At 37.4% G+C, this 23,159-nt stretch overlaps 1 protein-coding gene across 2 annotated transcripts in view; it reads right to left on the reverse strand.

The window, feature by feature from the left end:
- Nucleotides 1–23,159, reverse strand: part of ST6GALNAC3 (ST6 N-acetylgalactosaminide alpha-2,6-sialyltransferase 3) — a 228,557-nt gene that overhangs the window by 153,873 nt on the left and 51,525 nt on the right. The window contains exon 1 of one of the 2 annotated variants that reach the window (XM_055815663.1): nucleotides 2,220–2,357. The exons of the other annotated variant lie outside the window; for it this stretch is intronic. Within the exon in view, the coding sequence (XP_055671638.1) occupies nucleotides 2,220–2,234 (15 nt within the window). The 5' untranslated portion in view covers nucleotides 2,235–2,357. Of the gene's footprint in view, nucleotides 1–2,219; nucleotides 2,358–23,159 lie in introns of those variants that run through there. 2 annotated transcript variants of the gene reach the window in all.

Below are 23,159 nucleotides of genomic sequence, written 5' to 3' on the forward strand. Positions count from 1 at the left end.
TCTCCAAATATGACGTGCATTTCATCTGAGGAATTTTCTAAGATACAGACCTTTAGTGTGGAAACCAAATTTCTCATTTTCAAGCTCATTTTCAAGAGCTGTTAAACAAACTTTCACTTGAAGACTATACTGTAGACAAACATCATTTGTAACTGCAAGTAGGACCAAGAAAATATTTCCAAACCCAATCATTTACCTAATGGAATCATATTTTCAACCTGTATTTCTGAATTTTTCTCTCCAGCTGTCTGAACAAATATTCTGAACACTCCCTCTCCCTTCTTCCACCTCCCCCCCACAAAAAAAAAAAAACCAAACAAACAAAAAAAACCCACAAAAACAACAACCCTCCAGGCAAAGTAATTTACAATTGTGGCTAATTTTAAGGTACCTTGAGGTAACTTAGTACTTTAAGTGCATCGAACACAGTAAGTAAGAACATGACAAATCTCACAAAACTCTCTGCAAGCACCACTTCTATTATTCATTCCCTACTGTCACCCTGAGCGTTCTCCAAAGACTTCTCCAAATGTCACCTTCCTAGTAACTTCCACATAGCTATATAGTGTAACTAGAAATACTGTTTCAAGCATGTCCCAGTGTAAACATTCAGTATCCACATACACAGAAAATGCATTAGTTTCTTCTAAAGAAAAAAAAAATAGGAAAAGAAGAAGAAAAAAATAAATCAAGTTATGTCCACAGAGCCAGTACATCCTTCTATGTTATCCTCAAAACTAGAAGTAGATAAAATGAATAAACTTATTTTTAACATCACTAGAACCCTAAAGAGCTTCCTTTAAGAGTCGCTGAAGTACCTGGGAAAGCATGGGTTGAGTTCTTTCTGCAGCAGTCTTGACCTCACATTCAGTCCATGACTGCCTGCTCAGTTTGTTTATATTAGTGATTCAGGTTTTATTTCTGATATTTCCCTCCAAAATTCATATCTAAGAAATAGCAATCCTTTATGCAAATATCTATATTCTTGCACATGAGGAAATATGTATATTCTTTGTTAATATTCATTTTTATTTCTACTTGAGAAGTTTTAGCCTTAGAGCTAAGAAAAAGGAACAAGATAATAAGCAGTTGTCATGTGAAACACTACACATCAAGGAAGGGACTGTTTGGCTAAAGTGCTGGTAAGTACCACTGACAAATCAGCACAGACCAGAATTAATGTTTGCCCAAAATGGGAAGAAAAAGCTTTGTATTTTGTACAAACAAAAGAAACTACAATGTATAAGTATCTTCTGTAAATATCCTCAGATCTCTTGAGTGGAGGGAAAGCACTCTAAGATTCAAGAATGAAAATGCTGATAACATCTCAGCTCAATCCATTTTAGGATCTGATCCAAAACTCATTAAGTAAAGACGTGGTGAGTTTCCACAGCCATTAAGCTGTTGCTTCCACAGGCAATCACCAATAACATTGCTGCTAGTAAGTAAGGAGTGGTTGTGAAGCAGGCAGTACATATCCAGAAACTGCACGTCCAATACATGCATTTAGTTTTTTATTGTATAATACCCTTTGGACATAAGGAGTTTTGAGAATCCCAACATTACAAACATTTTAAGTGGACTTCTGGGCTTCTTGAGCTAGCCTATTAAAACAGCAGTCTGTCCTTCAAATCCTAGATCCCTTGAAGTCAATGAGTTTTTTCTGCCTGTGTAAAATGGTCCACTTCATCCACTGATTTCTCTTCACCTTTCTCTTTAGAGAAAAGCTCGGATTCTTTCAGTAGCTTCCACTGTCAAGATCTTAACTACATTTCAAACTATTTATACTGTTTGGCAAGGTAAAAAATGCTTCCTGCAACCAAAGCCTTTACGAATGTTTTTAATTCTGTTCCATTCCAGTCTTAGGGATGTGCATATATAAGTTTTAGAAAAAAAAAATAAATCTGTATTTTGAAATGAGGGAAACTAATGCAGATATTTAAGTAATCCAGGTAAGGGTGGATGGCTGAGCACACCCAATTCAGCACACAAACCACAAGATCTATTACAGTTTATTAGTTTAACTGTTTTCAGCACAGCCGTAGCTACAAAACTGTCGTGTTGTAAAAATAATACAAACACCACTGATTTGTCTTGCATACTTTCTTACTAAAAAAACCCCAAACCACCTCTTTCCTTAGAGCATAAAAAACCCCATACTTCTTAGAGTTTGCTTTTCATTAGAAATCAGGAGTAGTATCAACTTTTCTTCAAATTACCTTTGGAGGCCACATCTGGTTAGTTTAATTCTTCAAAGATTGCCTTGCTCTGTCTCCTTGGCTCTTTCTTCTCTGTCATACAGTGGCTCGTTTTATACTTGACAGTTCTTTTATTACCAGATTTCATTTTGAATCCGATTTCCCCCCTGTCTCATTACTTCTGTCTTGCTCTCTGTTTGTTCTCTTTTTCTTTTCCTGTCTGACAATTCTCTTATTAGTGGATTTGGTTTTGCTTTTGTTTCATGCTTTCTGGATTTATTCTCTTGTGTCTTATTTTTGCTTTTTTACTTATTTTTCTCCTGTCAAGGCCTTTTTTTCTTTCTGCCTAGTCTCTCAAAAGGTATATACTTAGCTTTTGTTTAAGGTTACTGAATTTCAGGATATTGTAGAGTTGGTTTATTGTTAGATATTGCCATGCAGAAGGAACCAGGTTTAAATCTTAGTTCCTTCAGCTGTTTGGTCTAAAAACACAGTTACTAAGCGAAGTATCAACCTATTTATAGTCACTAGCTCTGCTTCTCAGCTACTACAACATGTCCTAGATCTAAACTTACTGGCTTAAGAGCAAGGACACTGCTTTTACATTCCCAGCATTCTCCATAAGCCATCAGGTTCCCTCCAGTTAGTCCAGAGAAAAGGTGACACAAAAGCCATGCCTTTGCCCTGCTCCTCACACATTCTCCTAACGTGATCGTTTCAGTAAATAAATACTCTTGTGAAGCACATTAACAGATACAACCAACATTACTTGCAGCCCCTTGTGTCTCACGTCCTCCCTAGGGAAACAGTTGTGTGTGCACATCATGCGGTCTTGCTGTAAGACATTTCAGAGGGAAAATGAGCGCATTTGTGTGCTTCACTGGGTAAAAGGTGGAAATGCTGCTGTTACTGAGCTTCATCCAACTGGTCTCCTAATCCTTTCAAGAACTCACTGTATCACCAGGACTGCATGTGTCCTAGGGGCTAGCAAGTGCCCACCGGAGTAGAATGACCATTTCCAAGCAGTCAGAACCTGAGTGAAAGTGAAGGAGACCTCACTTATTTGCCACCTGTATCACTAATTTGCTTCAGGTGCCAGAACTTGAGGCAAGAGCAAGAAAGCCTTACTGGGACAGGTGGCTGATCTGACAGGAGATGCTTGGCCTGTACTGGATATTTGGGGATCCACTTATCAGTGGGATATTTCTTTCTAAAGGAATAGAAAACACAGTTGGATGAACTTGCTGCTACTGACTTCAAGGAAGAGGAGAATATTGTCTCACTGCCCTTTATATTGTTGTTCAGGTGTTTTTGAAATTAAAAGGCATGTATTGCAGTCATAAATTTTCTTCTCCATGCTTATGAATGGGGAATTTCTGCTTCCAAAGGCACCAAGGAAAGGAGCTTTACTAGACTTCTGGGTGAGACCTCAAACTGATTTATTATTTGTCAAGAGACACATTAAATAAACTTGGCCTTTTTTGCTGTCATCAGCTGTCTGAAAGACAAGCTACAAGCATTAGAGTTTCTTTTAATGCCACAGCACTTAACGTTAGCGAAAGCACAGTTGAAGCATCTTATATCTGGCAGGAAGGTGTGATGTCAGGCATGAGTATTACTTGCTGGGATTGTTTGTTCCTCAGTGGGGGACTAGTTCCTATGCAGTGTTTCCTGTGCATGCTTACGCTGGGCGTGAACAAAGTAATGAATTGTCTTTGGTAAATTAAAATGTGTTGAATCAAGATGAGGATGAATTGCCATGTCATTTTCATAGCCTATAAAGAGGATCTCTATAAAGTGACTCAGCATTCCTTTAAAGGTCATTACTACCCAAGTACAAGGATCGTACTTCCATTCTGTTATTTTCAGAACACAGCCTCTATTGCCACCAAAGAAATTTTCAGGTCATTTTTTTTGTTGATGGGTCACGGGATTTTCTCAGTTTCCAGTTCTGGAGATACTCTATAGAAACAGCAGTTCAGACCATCAAGACAATGATTTCTGCCTAAGCTTCTGAAAACTAAAGAAAACTAAAAAAAAAAGCAAATTGTGTGTCATGCACTATGGGCTAGGCATACTAGCACCCTGTTTCATTTGCTAGTGAAAGCTAAAAAATCAAGAGAATATAATGCATATGTGGCAGTACAACATAAAGGCATGCAGCCATGCAGCACCATTTGTTGTATTTAAAATCCTGTAGACATACTGAAAACTGCAGCTGTTTGAACCCTCCCTTGCTATGCACAGATTTTGTATTCTTGGACCAGCATCAGATTCACCAGACTGAGTCCAGGATGAGAAAAGGAAAGAAAAAAATAATAATAATAAAAAAAGCTGAGAAACACACTGTTGGTGGAACAGCCTTTTTTTTTTTTCTTTAAACAGACATATCTGCACCGACTTCTCATACTAAATGGTATTAATGACACTATCATAGTAAATCCCACAGATGACTCATCTGATCTGCTGATAAGGAAGGCCATCTCTGTTCCTGCAAACCCTACTCTTCTCCACATCACTAAGTTTCCTATCTTGTGATTTAAATAGAATTGGGACTAGATTGCACACCTTTGATACAGAAGTCCCACTAACATGTCAGTAACTGTTCACCACTATGCCTAAAAGCTCCTGTTAGCGGTCTTTGGGTGCTGCTGAACCTGACATAGCACTAAACTGCAGCAAGCAGACTGGGATTAGAAATTTCAAAGCCATTGAGATACCTTAAAGATGCACTGTCATAAGCTGCCCTCATAGCAAAAGCTAGTATGTTATCAACATACTCCAATTTGCACAGGCTCTCCTACAGCCTAGTTATAGCTTCCATAAGCCCTGTTTCAGCATTCTGCACTGTCTATGCTGGATTTATTCACAATAATCATTCCCATGCACCCTTCCCAGGACAGCCAGAATCAGTATTTGTAGACACATGATTCTTTTAAACTGAAACTATATAGCAGAGGTTACCTTTTTTCCAGCATCTCAGGAAATGGAGCAGCCAAAAGACAAGTAATAAATTTCCTAAAGTTAAACCGCGTAAAAATTAGAAACTGATCTGCATTTAAATGCAAGATAAACTCTGTAGGCCAGCCCATAGCTCTACTCTACCTGCTAGTCTCATACTCCACACTGAGAATGGCAAGAAACATGAGTATCTGCCCCTGCACTGCTATTATTAGCAGAATCCAAACAATCCCAAATGGAAGATGCATAAGGGATCCTGGGTCCCCAGTTTCTCAACCTCTGTGGCTTGAATTCAGACCAAAGCAGTGACTGTTTGAATCTGAATGCTAATCTGGAATCATGAACTGCTCCTAAGTTTCTGCATGGAGCCCATCTATACCACATTCAGAGTAACTGCACACACCAGAACCATCATGGACCCTGCACACTTCTGCCAAAACTCTATCCACTTCACTGGAACTTAATTTGGCCCAGAGTCTGAAATAACTGAATTCAAACAGTGTCTTTTTATAAATTTGCTTGGAACTATCACCCAGTTGTTTATCAGCAGGAAGACAAAAATTTAAAATACCGTTTATATTTTCCAAGGCCAAGAATTGCTGCCTTTATAGTAACACTATTGACTTGTAAATAAACAGTAAAAAGGAGGGTAAAAATCTATCATGCAGGATAATTTCCATCTCATAAATACTCAAATTATACCTACCTAGCAAATAGAGAGCAAGAAAGACTTCTGAACCACTTAACACTTCAACTGTTCAGAGAAACCGTTGGATATCGTTAGAACATAAAAGATAACAAGTTGTGAAATGAATATCCTTTCATTTCCCTTTCACTTACTTCACATTGCTTGAGATAAGAGTAAATTACTTCAAATGCATCCCTTATTGAAAAAACAAGGATATGTTTCCATACCCTTAAAACATATATATTTTCAGTTTACATTTCTTCCCTTCAACCTTTGTCAAGGATGCACACAGTGCAAGTATTTTCCCTTCTGTTTCTTGTCTTCAATAAAAGCCTATTGGAGAAGGGAAGTATCAAACAAGGACAGGGTTTGAGCCAAATCTATGTACCTTGATTTTTCACCATCCACTTGATCATATTTTCCACAGAGTTCTGAAGTATTTAGATGCAAGTGTCAAGTTAATGTGCATAAACAGAGTAATTCAAGCAAAAGGTAAAACACGGTATTAAAATGTGCACATATTTCAGACCATACCTAGCAAAGCTCTTCCTCACAAAGGCTTGAGTTTGTCATTAAAAAAAGGCATCTAGCAAGTAAGCAAACTCAACTATTTCAGAAGCCAAAGACCAACTCACTGCCAATTTTGTAGCCTTGCAACTCCCAACCAGGAACTCTCATGGCTGAATTACTTTATCAATTGATAGTGAGTATTTTTCTTCTATGGAAGCACTTCATCTACACAAACGTGAAGCGAGCACAGGAAACTGACTCTGAAGATGTCACCGTTAAATGAGTTGACTCAGGTAAGTGTCCCTTCCAACTTTACAACACTGCTTTTCTTCATTGTTGTTTTAAAACTAAGAGACAGAAACTTCAAGGAAGTGGGAAAGGCTATACTATTCCTATAAGCCAAGATAAATTGAAGAAAAAACTATGTTTCAGCTGTTTTTTGTATTCTTACTATTTTCAGACAGAAATATCAGTCTTTTGTGGAAGATAACATCTGATCAATTGGTTGTAATCAATTGTTTCAAAACCAGTTACCGAATTTTGTACAAACCACAGGAAGAATGCCAGTGAAGTCTACAGTAAGTAGAGTGAAGTAAGGCTGTTTTATGAGCTGTCATATTGTGCAAATCTCATCTAAAACCAAGCTCTGCCTCTGAACTATTTAACAATTAGATGAAATGTTTTGCTACAGTTTCACCGTAATTGAACTGAGATGAGAGTTTAAGTGAAACAAAACTTCAAAATGCCACTCTATTTATACTCAACCTTATATTGCTTAAAATACTCGAGAGCACTTCCAGCAAAGATTTCAATTGCTGCAAAAACTTAATGGGCCTTAACATTTCATATACCACAGAGCCAAACACGGACAGGCAAACTACAGGTTGCTGTTGTTTAGAATGCTGTGGGACACCAAAAGAGCACTCCAGGGTAAAAAGCTCCCTGCTGCTAATAGTCTGTGTTTGAGTTGACAGCAGTTACATACGTGTAGAGGGTGAGAATTCCTTGAGGCAAAGTCATGATACAAAGGAAACAGTCTTCAGAAGGGGGAGGCACAGATTCACTGGTAATGCCTATTGTGAATTTGCACACACACATGCAAATAATAATAATTTAAAAAAAAAGTTAAAAAGCAAACTAGGTTGGAAGTTAGGTTGAGGAGCAAGGAAGCCAAAGTATGAATTTAGGATACCATCAGAAAACAGACAAGGAAATACATGCACGCAGAGGGAAGAAGGAAGGGATACTCAGAGAGGACAATAATTACTTGGCCAATTAGCAGATGTGGTTTTGTATTCACATTTGACCTGGTTGCCTAAATACAAAGAAAACTGATGAGTCCTACCTAGCCCTGCCCTTTCTATGAAACTATCAGTTACAAAACCAGGTCTGTCACCACAGTCTTGACTAGTACAGAATGCACTTCATACTTGCATGAAACAAATAGGAACTGATTGAGTCCACACTAACACATGAAACTCAGCTGATGAGCCACTAGAAGTGGTGAGCAGCATCCCATTATTTTTCCAGCATCTTCACTCTCCTTTGTTATTTTTAGCTTGCTGTTCTAAGAAAAGAAGTCACAGATTACTATAACCTGCCTGTCCATTCACCATGTACAATAATCACAATTCCTTACAAGTTTGGTGAAAATCTGCTTCACAGTGTATACTCAAAAGTTATCCACACTTACTGCACTCTGGTCTGTACCAATACATACAGACTAGCCAGCTACCTGGGGCTCCTGTAGCTCAGAATCTGTCATAGCTCTGATTTGAGAGAGCCCTGCTATGAAGGAAAAGAGACAACGAAAAGGAAAAAAAACCAGAGGTACTGCAAGAAGATGCCATTTCATAAAGGCTGAGGAGAAGCAGCCAGAAAAAAAAAGATATTGTGAGGTGGAAGGAGGGAGGGAAGCACACAATGACATAAATGACAGGGCTTTAGGGGGATCTGGGCAGGCTGGACTGATGGGCCAGGTCCAATTGTATAAGGTTCAAGGAGAAGTGCCGGGTCCTGCACTGGGGTCACGCCAGCCCCACCAGCGCTACAGGCCTGGGGAAGAGCAGCTGGAAACTGCCCGGTGGGAAAGGACCTGGAGGTGGTGGTCAGCAGCCGGCTAAACATGAACCAGCAGTGTGCCCAGGTGGCTGAGAAGGCCAGATAGCATCCTGGCTTCTATCAGAAACAGTGTGGCCAGCAGAACTAGGGAAGTGATCATCCACCTGCACTGCACACTGGTGAGGCTGCACCTCGAATACTGTGTTCAGTTTTGGGTCTGTTATTACAAGAAGGACGCTGAGGTGCTGGAGCGTGTCCAGAGAAGGGCAACAGCTGGTTAAGGATCTGGAGCACAAGTCTTGTGAGGAGCAGCTCAGGGAACTGGGGTTGTTTGGCCTGGAGAGGAGGAAGCTCACAGGGGACCTTACTGCTCTCTACAGCTCCCTGAAAGGAGGTTGTGGGCAAGTGAGGGTCAGTCTCTTCTCCCAGATTGTTATCTGGGATTGTTATCAGTGATATGACAAAAGGAAACAGCCTCAAGTTACACCAGGGAGGTTTACATTGGATACCAGGAAAAATTTCTTCACTGAAAGAGTGGTCAAGCATTGGAACAGGTTGCCCAGGGAGGTGGTGGAATCACCATCCCTCAAAGTGTTTAAAACACACATAGATGCACTGCTTAAAGACATGGTTTAGCGGACTGGGCAGTGCTAGGTTAATGGTTGGACTCAATGATCTTAAAGGTCTTTTCCAACCTAAATGATTCTGTGATTCTGTAAGATCCCTATCCAGAGGTAACCAGGTTGTATGAATTCCACTACTGATAGAATGACTTTTTACTCATTAAGAAACTCACTTCAGATAGTCTGTTGGTGTCTGTTCTGATTGTTTCTAGGACAAAGAGATTCATTAAGAGGCTTAGATAACAATCTGTCCATAAGACAAATGAGTCAACGCAAAGGTGTTTTAATGTCTGCATAAGGTCAAAAGCAAAGCGCTCAGACTTCCATTAGCGGGGCAGTAGCTGTTCAACATTGGCCACCATAAAGCAATGTCCAGTGGCACCCGGTGCATACAGCAGCCAAGTTCAGGGCTTATCATGGCCCAGCACAAGTCAGAGGAGACTACTAGGGCTTTTACATAAATACATTACTGACTACAAGGAAACAAAATGCTTCCATGGAGAAAGTGTAAGATTTTTGCTTACAGCAACCCTGAGACATCAGAGCAAATTCACAGAACTCATATTTTTTATAATCCTTTTTGACAGAATTAATTAGCCAACTCAAGAGTCCTGCAATTTATTTTTATTAGGCTATATTAGGTTTGTTTTAATATATAGCTTTATTTTTATTAGGATATTTATGATAGAACCAAGCATCTCATGCAATTTTCTGCTAACAAAAAGAAGGGAAAAAAAGAAAACCAAAACAACAACAACAAAAAAAAACAATTTGTCTTGAATGCAACAGAAATTAAGGTAAAATGAGGTATTTTCTTTCCTTACACAGTGCCAAACTTCTTTCTAGCTGACATTCAATCCAGAAGGATTTTTTGGCTTTTCCTCTGCACTAGACTGCCAAGGATTTTGTGACTCCATCCGATGCTTTAAATACAACCCTCTCAACGCTGTAATACTCTCTGTACCTTCTCTCGCCCATATATTCAAGTCTTCATAAAATCATATGCAATGAAACCTTCTGCCCACATGCACCCTGTGCTTGCTCATGTTTGAAGTGGAAGCTGCTATCACTCTGCCATCTGTTCTGTAAAAGAGCATCTCTGTTTCATAACCGTTTTCCTAGATGAAGGGCAACTATTGTTTCCCCATTGGTAATGATAGTTTTAGTCCAATTCAAAACAATATATAGCAGCAAAAATACAGGACAAAAATACTACATTAAAACTTAAAAAAATTAATATTTGAATAAAGTTGCCTGGAGAGCAACCTGAAAGACTCTGAAGAAGCTAAGGAGAGACAGTAACATTACCCTTGAGTGTGTGGGTCTGCCCTGTTTTAAACCTTTTAAATGGAACCTTTCTGATGCTAAAGAAAAGCGATAGCATAGAAGCGTTTATGGCAAAAGCCAGCTTAAAATGTCCTTGGCTCAAAGGCCATCCAAGGCCACCTGTCTTCACCTTTTTCAAAGATAAGTCTCAAAACTTTGTTCATTTATTTTCAAAGCATAACTGGAAATGTAACCCAGTTGTGGTAATCTAGGAATAAATTTAATTTTAAGGAAGTGTTTCAATTCTGAGTGTCTGATCCTTTAACTTTATTCCTATATCAAACAAACAGTTAAGAAGGCCCCTCTATTTTCCCTGCAAAACAATTGTTCTTCATTGTAGTGTTGTGGTGTTTCACGCCCATATGACCATTTTTCTCTTTTGTTCAAGATGATATCTCTGTTTAGCCTCAGTGGCTTTCACCTCTGATCCATGAGAAGATATTATGGATTCCTTGCACTGTGTACTTGTATTCTTTGGTCCCTAGCTGTAGACATTGGAATTTTTCTTTTTAAAATTTTCTTTGAAAAATTCTCATTTGCTGTCTGTTTTTAAGGTCAGGCTTACAAAACATGCATAGCTTACCTGTGCTTGATATAGCTTGTTAAATATTTTATTTTATTTGTGGGTTTATTAGCTGTATACAGCCCTCTGGGGCATTTTTATGAAGGATGCTTTTGAAATGTAAACGTGATTGATTTGATATTACAGTTTAGATTATTATACTTGCACAGTGCCTTTGGGAACAAAAGAACAAAGTTTCCTTTTTTACTGATGAAAAGGTCCTATGGTAGGTATTTTCTTCTTTTCTACACACAAACACAAAGAGCCTAGTCATTTCTAAAAAAAGTTAGCAATGCTCATATGCTCATGCCTACCAACTTTTAGTGCTCTTTCGTTTTCTGAACTGTTTTGGATAATAACATTAAATTTGATACTGTCATTTAAGAGCAAGTTCAAATTTACTTATGATGCAGACAGAGTTCCACCTTTAACAGACTGAATAGTACAAACCAAACCATTCTTACACAGTTACTAGTGAAAAGTGCATAAAGCAGTACAGCTAAATGGTCTAGAACATGCCGCTGTTTGCCATTGCAAGAGAAAAGATGTAAGAGCAAAAGAAAGTTTCACAAAAGCTCATGATTCCTTACTTGTGTTGTAAGAATGATTTGACTACCTTTAAAAAGTAGTTAAATAAATGGTCAATTCCTTTATGTAACACCAAGTCCTTTAGGAAGAATGTATTCCAGGAGAACATTCAAACATCTGAAAATGATGGGCTAGCACACTCCCATTTGAAAGACTGTGTTCCACTACCTCCAGCCCCCAGGGGGGTGGAATGGACACACCAAATATATTTCACTGTAGTTCTGCAATAAACTCTTCCTCCAGTCTCAAAGGAAGCATATTTTTATAACATCTACAACCTATCAAATCACAACAATTTAGCAGACATACTTTTGACTGTAATAAACAATGGAAACCCTTTCAAAATAATGATGTATTGTCTGGGGAGATATTAAAAGTGAAGCAAGTAACTAAGAAGTTATCTGCATTTCACATGCACAGTACTAAAATACACCCACAAGAACAAAAGGCATTTGTGTAAAATTTAAGCAATACTAAGCGTGCAGTTTTTCCAGTGAATTGGTAAAGCTCAGAAGATGTAACTAATTAGAACAGAAGGCTGCAACAGTTAGACTATTTCAGAAAGAATAGTTAAGGTACGTTGCCATATGGTTCTGAAAACTCATTTAATGCAATCCAAATAGAAGAACATGTGCATATACCCCTGTGAGTTGCCCAAGCATTAATACCGCCTTTTAACTCAGCCATTTACTACAGGCACAACTGTTACTGAGCTGCATGAATTTAGACAGTGAAGGTAAAATTAAATTGAGAAAAGATTACAAAAGATGTGAAAACAGCATAAATCAAAACAAATTAAATGTTCACCTATGTGTTATATGACATATGATTTTGCCATTCTGCTGAAACAGATAGCAACGTATAACAATAAACTTTTTAACTTCAAAGGAGCAACCGTATCTTTGCACAAATTCACACAGTGGTTAAGACAGTGTGGTCAGGCAGCAGATCCTGAGGTAACAGATATAATCTATATAATATTGAAATTGCAAAGCTACATGCTCAAAACACAGAAGGAGCCACAGCTAAAAAGTTTGAAAGTATCAGGTGCCATCTGTTCCTATTCAAGTGTGCTCCTTGAAAAAAATCAAGAAGAAAACTTTTGACTTTAAGAAAGATTCATAAACGTCGTGCCAGCTTCTAAGAAAGAAGTAGATTTAGAAGTTGAGATAACATTTAAACCTTGACCAACAGAGTTTGGCTGACATTCACTTCCGCAAAAATGGAAACTTTTCTACTAATGAAGCAGCAGCATTGTTGAAAGTTAGTCTCTCTAACTAGGATGTTGCACTATTGATACTGAAATCACACCAAACTCAGAAATTTGGCTGTTCCTCTGTCAAATTTTGAGAGACTCTGGACCTCATTTAAATACCAAGGCTTAGTTCACCACCTAACAAATAAACTGTTCATCCTCCTACACTGGAGAAAAAAAAAATTAATACTACAACGAGTAGTTTGAAAACCTCATTCTCCTTCTCCTGGTGGAGCTATTCTTACCCACTGGGTCAAGCTCTATCATCGTATAAACTCTTTGACTGCTACTAGGTTTTAACTTTGCACATAGCATGATTTGGGCATCAAAAAATATACAGAATAAGTCCTTTATTGAATGAAAAAGAATGGAATACTATTTTTGCTATAGTTTAATGAATAGAACTGTCTCATATTCATAATCCCTGGCTCATCCCTTAGGAGGCAGAATATAATCCTGTGGGAGATTTCAGTAAAATGGAAAGGTACTCCAGCTTTGTAGCTGGTAATTTCCTTCCGCTAGCTCTGCGCTGACGCAAGGACACCATGCACAGGAATAGCTGTTCTGCTCACACTGCTGGTGATAGGATAATGGCCCTGCATTTGTACCTGTTCCAGTTCCTGAATCCTAATCACCTGGGGGCTGAAGACACTCCCTTAATTGTGTATATTTTACAACCATTCAATGCAAAATTAATTACTAACTCTCCCAGTCCTCCAAAAGACATTTTAAGACCTATACATTTTTTAAAAGTGTCCTCCATTGATCTATGTCTCTGCCATAGATCTGTGTGCTGCTTTCTGTTCTCTTCAATCTGGGTCTTGAAAACAAGGTACCTTTTCTGAATCCCAATGCCTAAATGTATTCACTGACATTTAGTAATATGTTTTACTACTCTGGCCTTTGAGTATGTTGTATTGCAACTGCCTGGTCATCCCATTGTTTCCCCACAGGTCAACGACACTTCTAAGGAGGGAATAAGCAAAATGCTATTTCAGCTGATGGTATCTCTTCCTTATTGCAACATCTTTGAATTAAAGGCTGTGAATAACGGTAACACCACAAGGCCACTCATTGCTTTTCGTGTCAGCCCCCTTCAGAAACTGCCTTATTGCTACCAGTGAGGCCTCACTCACAACAATGGGCTACAGAAGAAAGCTGCATTGCCATCACTTCTAAGGAGACAATAGATTTTGCAGAAAGTTAATTCTGAAAATAATGTAGTTATAAACAAGATTTTCTTAAAGGTGCAGCTCTTATTTTGCAGAAATCTATGTGAGACAGGATACACAGGGAAGCTGCAAAGAGCATTAGCTTAAGACTCATTCTTTTATGTCACTTCCCTGATTGGTAACATTTAGCTAGGGTAAAAAATAGATATTTAAAAATTAACATTTAAATGTGTAAGGCAGATATTCAGATATTCTCATAATCCTCAACACTGAAGATTCTTACTAGTAGAACTTTTCATCACTGAGCAGTCTTCCAAGAGAACAGGTATATTATATATGAATTTATGATTAATTTACCTCAATTGCTTTAGAGACTATATTCTATAGCACGTTGAAGTCCAGCCATCTCTGTAACAGAGAAACTAGCCATCCAGCACCTAAAATCAGCATGCTTTGGGAGAAAGCAGATGGAAAAGGTGCCAGAACAAACGTTATCTGAAAAAAAGGTGTCATAGAGATGTCAATTCTATAAAGTTATACTTATAAAGGTCTCATCTGAGAGATGAGAATTTTATGGGACAGATGCAATGAAAATACACCGTGAGGGCACACATTAGAGCAAGGGACAGTCTTCTAAATTCTAGGTAGGTAGTTTTTATATATATATATATATATGTATGTATATGTATATGTATATGTATATGTGTATGTATGTATGTATGTAGTGATTACAGTTTCTTCCTTGAAATCAGCAGGAGAATCCCTACTAATTTCCGTGGAGGACTGCATTTTCCTTCCCATAGCTATGTTTCAACAGGGGAGACCCTAAAAAACAGTGAATAAAAAAACCGCTTCTAAGAAGAAAATGCCTGTTTTGAAAATAATTATTAAAGGCCCTTCTTTATCCTTATACACTTTTCCTTCTCCCTCCACAGAAGAAATCAAAATCTGTTTTTCATCTTCTCAGATCAGCACTACCTGTTTTTACAATTCTGCCAAAGCTACCTGATTAGCTTTCATTTTTCAGTCAGCTATTTCCCATGAAGAGTCTATGATCTTTGTTCTGACAAATACTCTAGGCAAATTAGCTGGACATCAGCAACATAAACACCCTTGTCTACCACCATTTTACAAGCCTTGGCCTCAAGCTGGCTTTCCAGGAAGGCTGTGTCATACCTACCAACTGAGTGTCCATGTTTCTGTTGTCCCAGAACACATGGCATTAGACACCTATGCTGAAGCAACTGAATTCCATTGCTCAGTACAGACCTTCCCAAAGCAGGAAATATTATATAAGACCTATTCCAAATCCAGGATCTGGGTCAAGACAGATGAAGAGGAACCTCAGAGCTTTAGGTACTTTAGCATTCAGTTTTATTGCACACAGTTTAATTCCACTGTTGTCTTAAAGGACAAATTTCCCAAAGACCACATCGAGCTTATAGATTTAAGATTGGTATATCCAATAAATTCACTGTACACTTGGGTTTACATATTAGTCACTGCTATTTTATAACAGTAGATGGTTATAATAATAGTATTTCATGTAGTTTCACAGTTAGGGAAGATAAAATAATCATTTGGGAACCCACAGGGGGCCAGTGAAAGCAAGTAAATGTTTTGCTATTCAAATTGTGGTGTGAAAGCAAAATTTTTCCATCAAAAGTGCTAGTATAGATTTTTCAAAATCTCTTTAAATACCTTTCCTACAACCTCTGTCATAATACATAATGTTTTCTCCTGACTCCCACTCATGAAATTAACCACCAAATTACCTAATGATTTCTCAGAAATCTTTATGATGCTTAGTACATTCCTTCTACACCTGACTTGCCTTTGTGTTTTATAAGCAAGTAATTGCAAGGAAATATTTAAAAATATGCATTACTTAAGAAAACAACTTTGATAAGAATAACTAAATACCAAGGTGCAATTTGTCATGTGTGTTTTAGGACTAAAAAACTCCAGCAAATTCTTCTAGAAGAGAAATGTGTTAAATCATATTTCAAAATATTTCAAAACCTCTGTTCTCTTAGACCAGGGAGACCCTGGTGCTTTGTACTACTAGTTTTGGTGCAACTGATTTACTTCTACAGAAATCAGTCATCTATCAGCGTGGAAAACATAAATGTCAAAGCAGCTGTAATATATGTGCACCAATAGAGTCATCTGTTATGCTTTTCTTTTTTCTTTTTCTTTTTTTTAACATAGCAAACAGAAAAAAAGCCTTTCTTAACCTTCACTAGAATTAAACATGGATTTTTTTAAACAAAAGACTTCTACCCAGGAGTCCTTTGGAGGGGACAATGAGCCTAAGCTGCAGAACGCTGTCCAGAAACTGCCGATGCCTTTATTGGTCTTGGCAGTATCATTTAAACTTCCTTACCTCAGTTTCTTAACAGGGGATCATAAATAAGTGTCATAAGGCTGATGATCTATGAGGTCAACTTATTCCCATGGTTAATACTGTCAGTAAATTTATAGATAAAGTAGTTCAAAAGAAATTATATGTGTGAAGTAACACACATACACACACATATCCTGGGAGAACAGATGATCCACAGAGAAGCACAAGTCACTCACTCCATGTGTTCTAGCTGCTCCCAAATCACTTTATTCAAGTTGTTCAACCACCTCCAATTAATTTTCCTCTTTAGCTCGTTTGAGTAGATTAAAACAATCAAAGAAAAAACAAAGCACCACACACCATACAAAGAAGTCTCTGCTCAAGGTTTTCGTGTCTCTGAAAACAAAAAAAAAAAAAAAAAAAAAAAAACCACAAAAAAAATAAAAAGGAAGAAAGGCAAAAAATAAATAAAAAGAACATACCCCAAATAGAGTTACACTGTGTAATGCACTGATAGACAAAGTTAGAAAGCAATAAAAAAAAATCCATCTTCATTGACTACATCACAGGAATATGACACTAGCGAGGGCTCATCAACCACGCTCTGCATCATTAGGTGTTCCAGCAAGAGTCACATGCTGAAAGGTAGGTAACTTGGAAAAGAAAAACAATACAATCTAACCACTTCTGAGACCAATGTGACTGAACAGTGCTTGAGAGCAATGGAAGTTCATGTTCCTTCAGGAGAGGCTCCATCCACCCACTCTTGTTCACAGACTGCATCCGTGAAGCACTGTCTTTGTTAGACTGTTAAGTGATACCACAGGTCTAGTGCAAGCCCACAGCAGAACCATCCCCTGAGGAAGGTCCCTAGGATTATGCCCTATGTTTAGTTTTAGGTCTTTTTCACCAAGTGAAAACAAAAGACAACAAAAGATAGGCCAAGAGATGAGGCACACAGTAGGAATGCAAGACTAATAATATTTTAGAAGTGATCTAGAGTTGAAAACTTCAGAGAAAATAAAAAAAAAATTAAAAATGTGGAGTGATGAACCTGTATCAACATTTGCTCTGACATTCAAAAGTAAAAAATTATAAAAATAGAAGTTAGACAGCAAGTGTATAGCAAACAAAAAGACCCCACTCCAGGAAAATATTTTAATATCAAAGTTCCATTTGTCTGAGTTAGACAACTTCATACATTTGGTCCAAAGTGTTTGCTGTTATACAATGTAGTAATCACAATTCAATGTACTCTAGGGTCAGGGGTGCTTGTAAAGTTCTTAGTTGGTGAGGATCTCAAATTTTGTAGTAGACATACATGCATGTGTAATACAACAGATGTTAAGAGAAAAAAAAAAAAAAAACACGCAAAAATGTATAGCACAGGCCAGAATATTTATATGCTACAAAACAAAACAAATCCCTTTCTTTGCAGAAGAAGGTGCTAAGGTCAAGAAGTTGCATGCCCAGCCCAGGAGTCTGGGGACAGAACATGAAAATCCTGCTGCGTGCTAGGGAGAAGGAACACAAAGGCATTAGAGATCTGCAGTATGAATATTAAATATCACAACAAGTTGTTACATGGAAGTTATTTGATGCTATGGTACTGTCTCTAATTTTCATTCCATTATGCCACCATGGCACCTTACTGTGGACAAAGAATGCCCAGGAGGTATTTTTGCCACTTTTGCAAAGCGTGGGTGGGGATAAGACCCCACTAACTCCAAGGTAAAAGCCACTCCTGTCTGGGACATACAGTATAGAAGAAGGGTAAGTTTAAATACATCTTCCACAAGAGAAAATAGATTTTCAAATTAGTTTTACCAAATATGTCAAAATTCACTTTGGCTAATCCTGTTCCAACCTATTTAGCATTCAAAATCTACTTACATTAACAGTTTAAGAACTAGTGTCATTTTCAACACTGTCAGTTCTTTCTAGTATGCAGCTTCAGGAAAGTTCTATTGCATCCCACAAGATCATACCGAAAAACTGACTTGATACATCACAGCCATATACACAAGAAAATGCAAGGCATAAATAACAAGGTATTTTAAATATCTGATTTTTTCTTCAAAGGATCAACTCAGAATACAGTTTCTGCTCTAGAAAACTATATAGCCAGTGCAACACATTAGGGGTGCCTGGGATTGATACAATATTGAGGCTTTCTTTCTTTCATTGTCTCAAACTAAATCCAACAAATGCTGGCAGGAATAGTCTGTGCTAGGGACCTCTTTATTGCTGACAAAGAAAACACGCCCAAGTCACTGTAAGGTTAATCTTTCTTCACAGCTATCTCTTATCCCTACAAAGGCTGCATTAAACACCTTCCAAGTGACAAAACAGGTAAAACGAAAACAACAAAAAAAAAACAGACAAGAAAAATATGGATTCTTCCTTTAAAAGATCAAGAACACGAATTTGAATTTTGTATCTAATGCCTACACGTTGTGGCTTACAGAAACATTAAATATGTATAAATAGAATTTGAAACAGCTTGAAGAACCACAGAACACCACATTTGTTAACCAAATGGAAAGTATCTAAAAAATTAAAGAGGTTGTGGAAATTATTTGTTTTATTCTTCTGCATTGCACACAATCATTATGTGTTCTTCTCTTCTAATTGAGTCCTCTAAGCTATAGAGTTTAAATAAACACAAGTGTCCAGCCATAATGTCTGTTTATATCAGTCTTTGATCAAGCCTAACTGCAACAAAATAGGAAGAATCTTTAAGTAGTAATTAGCAGCACTATTACAAAAGAGCAACAAAATACTTGCACAGCATACTTCTCTCAGGCTAAAGCTACCAGCAGTAGTAAGGGAGGATAGTCTTAAACTGGTTTTGAAGACCTCACAGTATGTAATAGCATGAATTGACTTAGGTAAGTACCAGGGTAAGAGAGGATATAAGATGTTAAGACTCACACTAAAACATTTTTGAAGATTAAGGCGTTCTTTACATAGCATTTCCCAAACTATTGTGAGGTGGAGAGAAGGACGGGCACGAGGTCAGAAAGAAAAGGAGATTGACTGAGTGTAACCACAAAGGGAGTATAGGAGAGGAATGTCTTCAGCATAAGTGAACTGCCTTTAATTTGCATTAATAACATACATAACACTACTGTCCTGCCTTCCCATGGGGAAAACACCACCACCACCACACACAAAAAACCCAAAACCAAAAAACAAAAACCAAAACTCAACATACATTGCAAAGCACATTTTGCTGTTGCATAGGCTCCATTTTGAGGTTGTCAATACACTGAAAGAATACACAAGAAAATTAATGTGATATGGCAAACCAATAAGAAAGGTGAATTTTTCTTCTATGTCTTGTTCTACTTCATTAGCCAGCAGGAGTAAAGTCTTGGAGCGTGCAACTGAGCAATTTGTCTGTTGTCTCAGAAACATACCAAACATATTTGATATGCTGGAGGAAAAAAAAAAACCCTCTCTCCTTGACTTCCTTATTATTAATCTGCATCTCAGAAGTCACGCAGTTTTCTAGCATCTGTACACAAACAGCCAACAAAGGTGAGAAAACTAGATGTCTATGTCCCTTGGTGATAGAACCAAGTATTTCCATTATCAAAAAGAAAAAAAAATTAACCTAGAATCAGGGCCATGGATCAAGGAAATGATAACCAATCTTTTCTATAGCATATTACCATTTCACAACTAAGACTAAGAAAGACACTACCACTTCATAAAAGAGCAGATAATTACCACCAGAAATGCTCTTTCTAGAAAGAGATGTATTTTTACTTCTTCAATACCATTAAAATGTCTACAGCCAACGCTTACTCAGGGCTAAAGGCGGTTTTTAAATTACTAGTTATGATGTTAAGTCTTTGCTAACAAGATTTGTGATTTATATAGCAGTTTAATGTAACTATAATTTGCCCTCCTGCTGCTAATTGATGACAAAGCACTACATACTTTTTTAAACTTTAAAGAAAAATTAAACATAATTTTCTAGTGCATTATTGACCTTTATTGTACACAAATTGCTTGAAATAATAACATTATGATGATCTACAAACTAGTTCTAGATTACCTTTAACTTCCATACCTTGAATATCTCTGTTACATACCATCAACCAATTAATATAATCTCTTTCATTGCAATTTGAATATTAGTGGTGGAAAATGGAAATGTAATAAAATGTACAACCAGAATTATGTGGGCTTGAACACATTTTCTAACTTTGAGACTTCGTTATATTTAATTTTGGAAAAAATGGCACTGCTACATAGGCATATATAATAAATACAGAACAAGCTTTATATAAAAAAAAGAAGAATCTATTTCCTTTTACTTAGTTTACAGAGATTTCCACTTCCCTTAAAGCACTACCTTTTATTTTAGATAGCAGAAATGCTGGTAAAGGTAGCCAATATTTGTTCCCTGACATTGCTGCTGAGAAGAAAAACAAGGATTTGCTCATCTCACTCTCTGAATCCACAGCACATGTGTGAGAAACAATCAATAGATCTCAGTTCATACTGCAGAATATTTCTACAAATAATCACTGCAGTTGTAATACTTGGGCCCATAGTCAGGGGGTCATCACCCAAGAAACTTTTTCAGTGTCTCAAAGCTTCTTCCTATATGACAATGCCAAAGCACATTCTTGTGTTGTGTGCACACCAGTACAAAGTAATTTGGGTCCCTGTTATTTCAGTTATCACAATTTTTCCTTCCCACAACTGCTAAAAGTTTATTCATTTCAAATGCCCCAAAAAAAGCTGTGGGCAATTCTATCTTCTAGTTTCCCAAAGCTTTTATTGCTTTATTTCCATTGGATCCCCTTCCATCTAAATAAAAATTTAAAAAAAAAATATTGTTACACCCTGCAGAACTCAGCTTCATCCTCTCCTTGCAGTGTTAACCCCAGCTTTTCTTTCAGAAACCTGCTGGCAGCTAATTCTATTACTACTTTCAGTAAAGCTGACCATGACTTCATTCTCTTCGGGACTCCAAGCAGCTTTGACACCTACAAAGCCTTGTCTGATAGAAACGAAGTAAAACATCTTCTTTACCTTCCAATGCTCCCAATCTGCCACGCCTTGCTCTGCCTTTACACAGAGGACAAATATTGAAAAAAAATCACCTTCTAAATCCCCTCTACGTAATTAAGTTGGGCCAGATCTTTGCAGTTTTCAAGTGTAGCAAGATCATTTCAGTCACACTTGGTCTCCCTTTGGCTCTTCTGCTTTCTGTCAGAATTTCAGAGATTATCTTTATTCACAGAAATATTAATAGAAAACCACCCAAAACAGCAGTTTTCAAGGTTGCATACAACAGCATTTGTACAAACCAAAGTCTGTCTTTGCATGCATGCACTGGGATGCTCAAATTGTGATACAGAGAATGAAAGTGACAGCACGTAAACCTTCCGATGATATAAATGAGCTATAGATCAAATCTGAAAATAATGTTTTCAATATTAAATGCTTGTGCAGAACACTAGTGATCCAGTCCAGGGAATATTTTTTAGTAGGCATGAATTGATTTTTAGCAAAAAAAAACCCAACCAAACAGAGTAAATATATTGTGGATTTCCTCCTTTTCTGAAAGTATTTTTCACAGAAGCCCACCACTTGCATACCTGTGAAAAGAACTTTGCTAATTCATATTATGACTTTACATCAATTTTTTAATGGACATATGTATATAGTTTGCTGTTAAGCTCCCTGAAACATGCACTACACTCCTTGCTCTTTATTTGAAGACCAACTTGAACAAGAGGTTATTGTCTTTAATTAAACTTCTTAAGGCTTTAGAGTTAAACATCATTTTTACCACCACCTCAGTTTCAATGGATAAAGCCTTAGCATAATGAAATTAGCAGAAAACGTCACCCTACAATACAGAATATAAAGGTAATATCTTTAAAATCTCATACTTTGCATAGTACACATAGTGGGAGAAACCCAGAAAATTATGAATGACATTAACATGCTTGCAACTACGTGCACATTTTGTGGCCACAATCAATTAGGCTTTTTACATAAGTCATCTTTACAAAACACAGGTACTTACTTAAAAGGTAAGGTTAAAGCAAATGTCTTCAGCAAGAAAGAAGACAATCCTAGTTAATTTCTAACAAAATATTGAAGATATTTAAAATTAGGGGGACACCTATCTAGAAGCGCACTAAGTCATCATGCCCAGATCACTCACAGAATTCAGAGATTTTTATAAACAGGCCCAGGCTAAGGAAGACTCCTGGAGTTAGTGGCAAATGTAATTCTATCACACAAGCTCACATATATGCCCTAAGGAACCACAGAGTTTAGACAAACTTGAATTAAGGGAAAGTGTTCTCTTAAGATCAAAAATGGAAACAACAAAATTGAATTTGCTTGATTAAAACAAATTTGATCTATTTCCAGAAGGGAAAAAAACCTCGTCTTTAATCAAGTGAGATTCATTAAGGATACAGCCAAGATGAAAACACAGCATAACTCAACCTATTTGTTTTTAACAAAAAAAAAAAAGGGTGAAGAAAACACATCTCTAAGGTGAGACCCTAATTACAAGGGTAGGGAATTACCCTGAGGAATAACTAACTTTAAAATTTGAAGAATGGCCAGAGGCTACAAAGTAAACTTTTAATAAAAACAGCATCTCTTTCTTTTGCATTTCTGCCCACAACCACAAGTGGAAGAGGACCTATACAGACTCAGTCCTGCTGAGTGGGAAACAGTGGGGATCAGGCAGCCAAGAAAGGCTTAATATAGGAAAGTAGAGATACAGCGTCCTCTCCCTACCTGCTGCAATATGATCAGGACCTCTGCACATGGAACACGCACTTTGGATCATATCCTTCAGCAAGAGCTCTATCTTCCATTG

This window comes from Falco peregrinus, chromosome 10 (genome assembly GCF_023634155.1).
Source record: "Falco peregrinus isolate bFalPer1 chromosome 10, bFalPer1.pri, whole genome shotgun sequence".
In the NCBI taxonomy this organism is placed as follows: domain Eukaryota; kingdom Metazoa; phylum Chordata; class Aves; order Falconiformes; family Falconidae; genus Falco; species Falco peregrinus.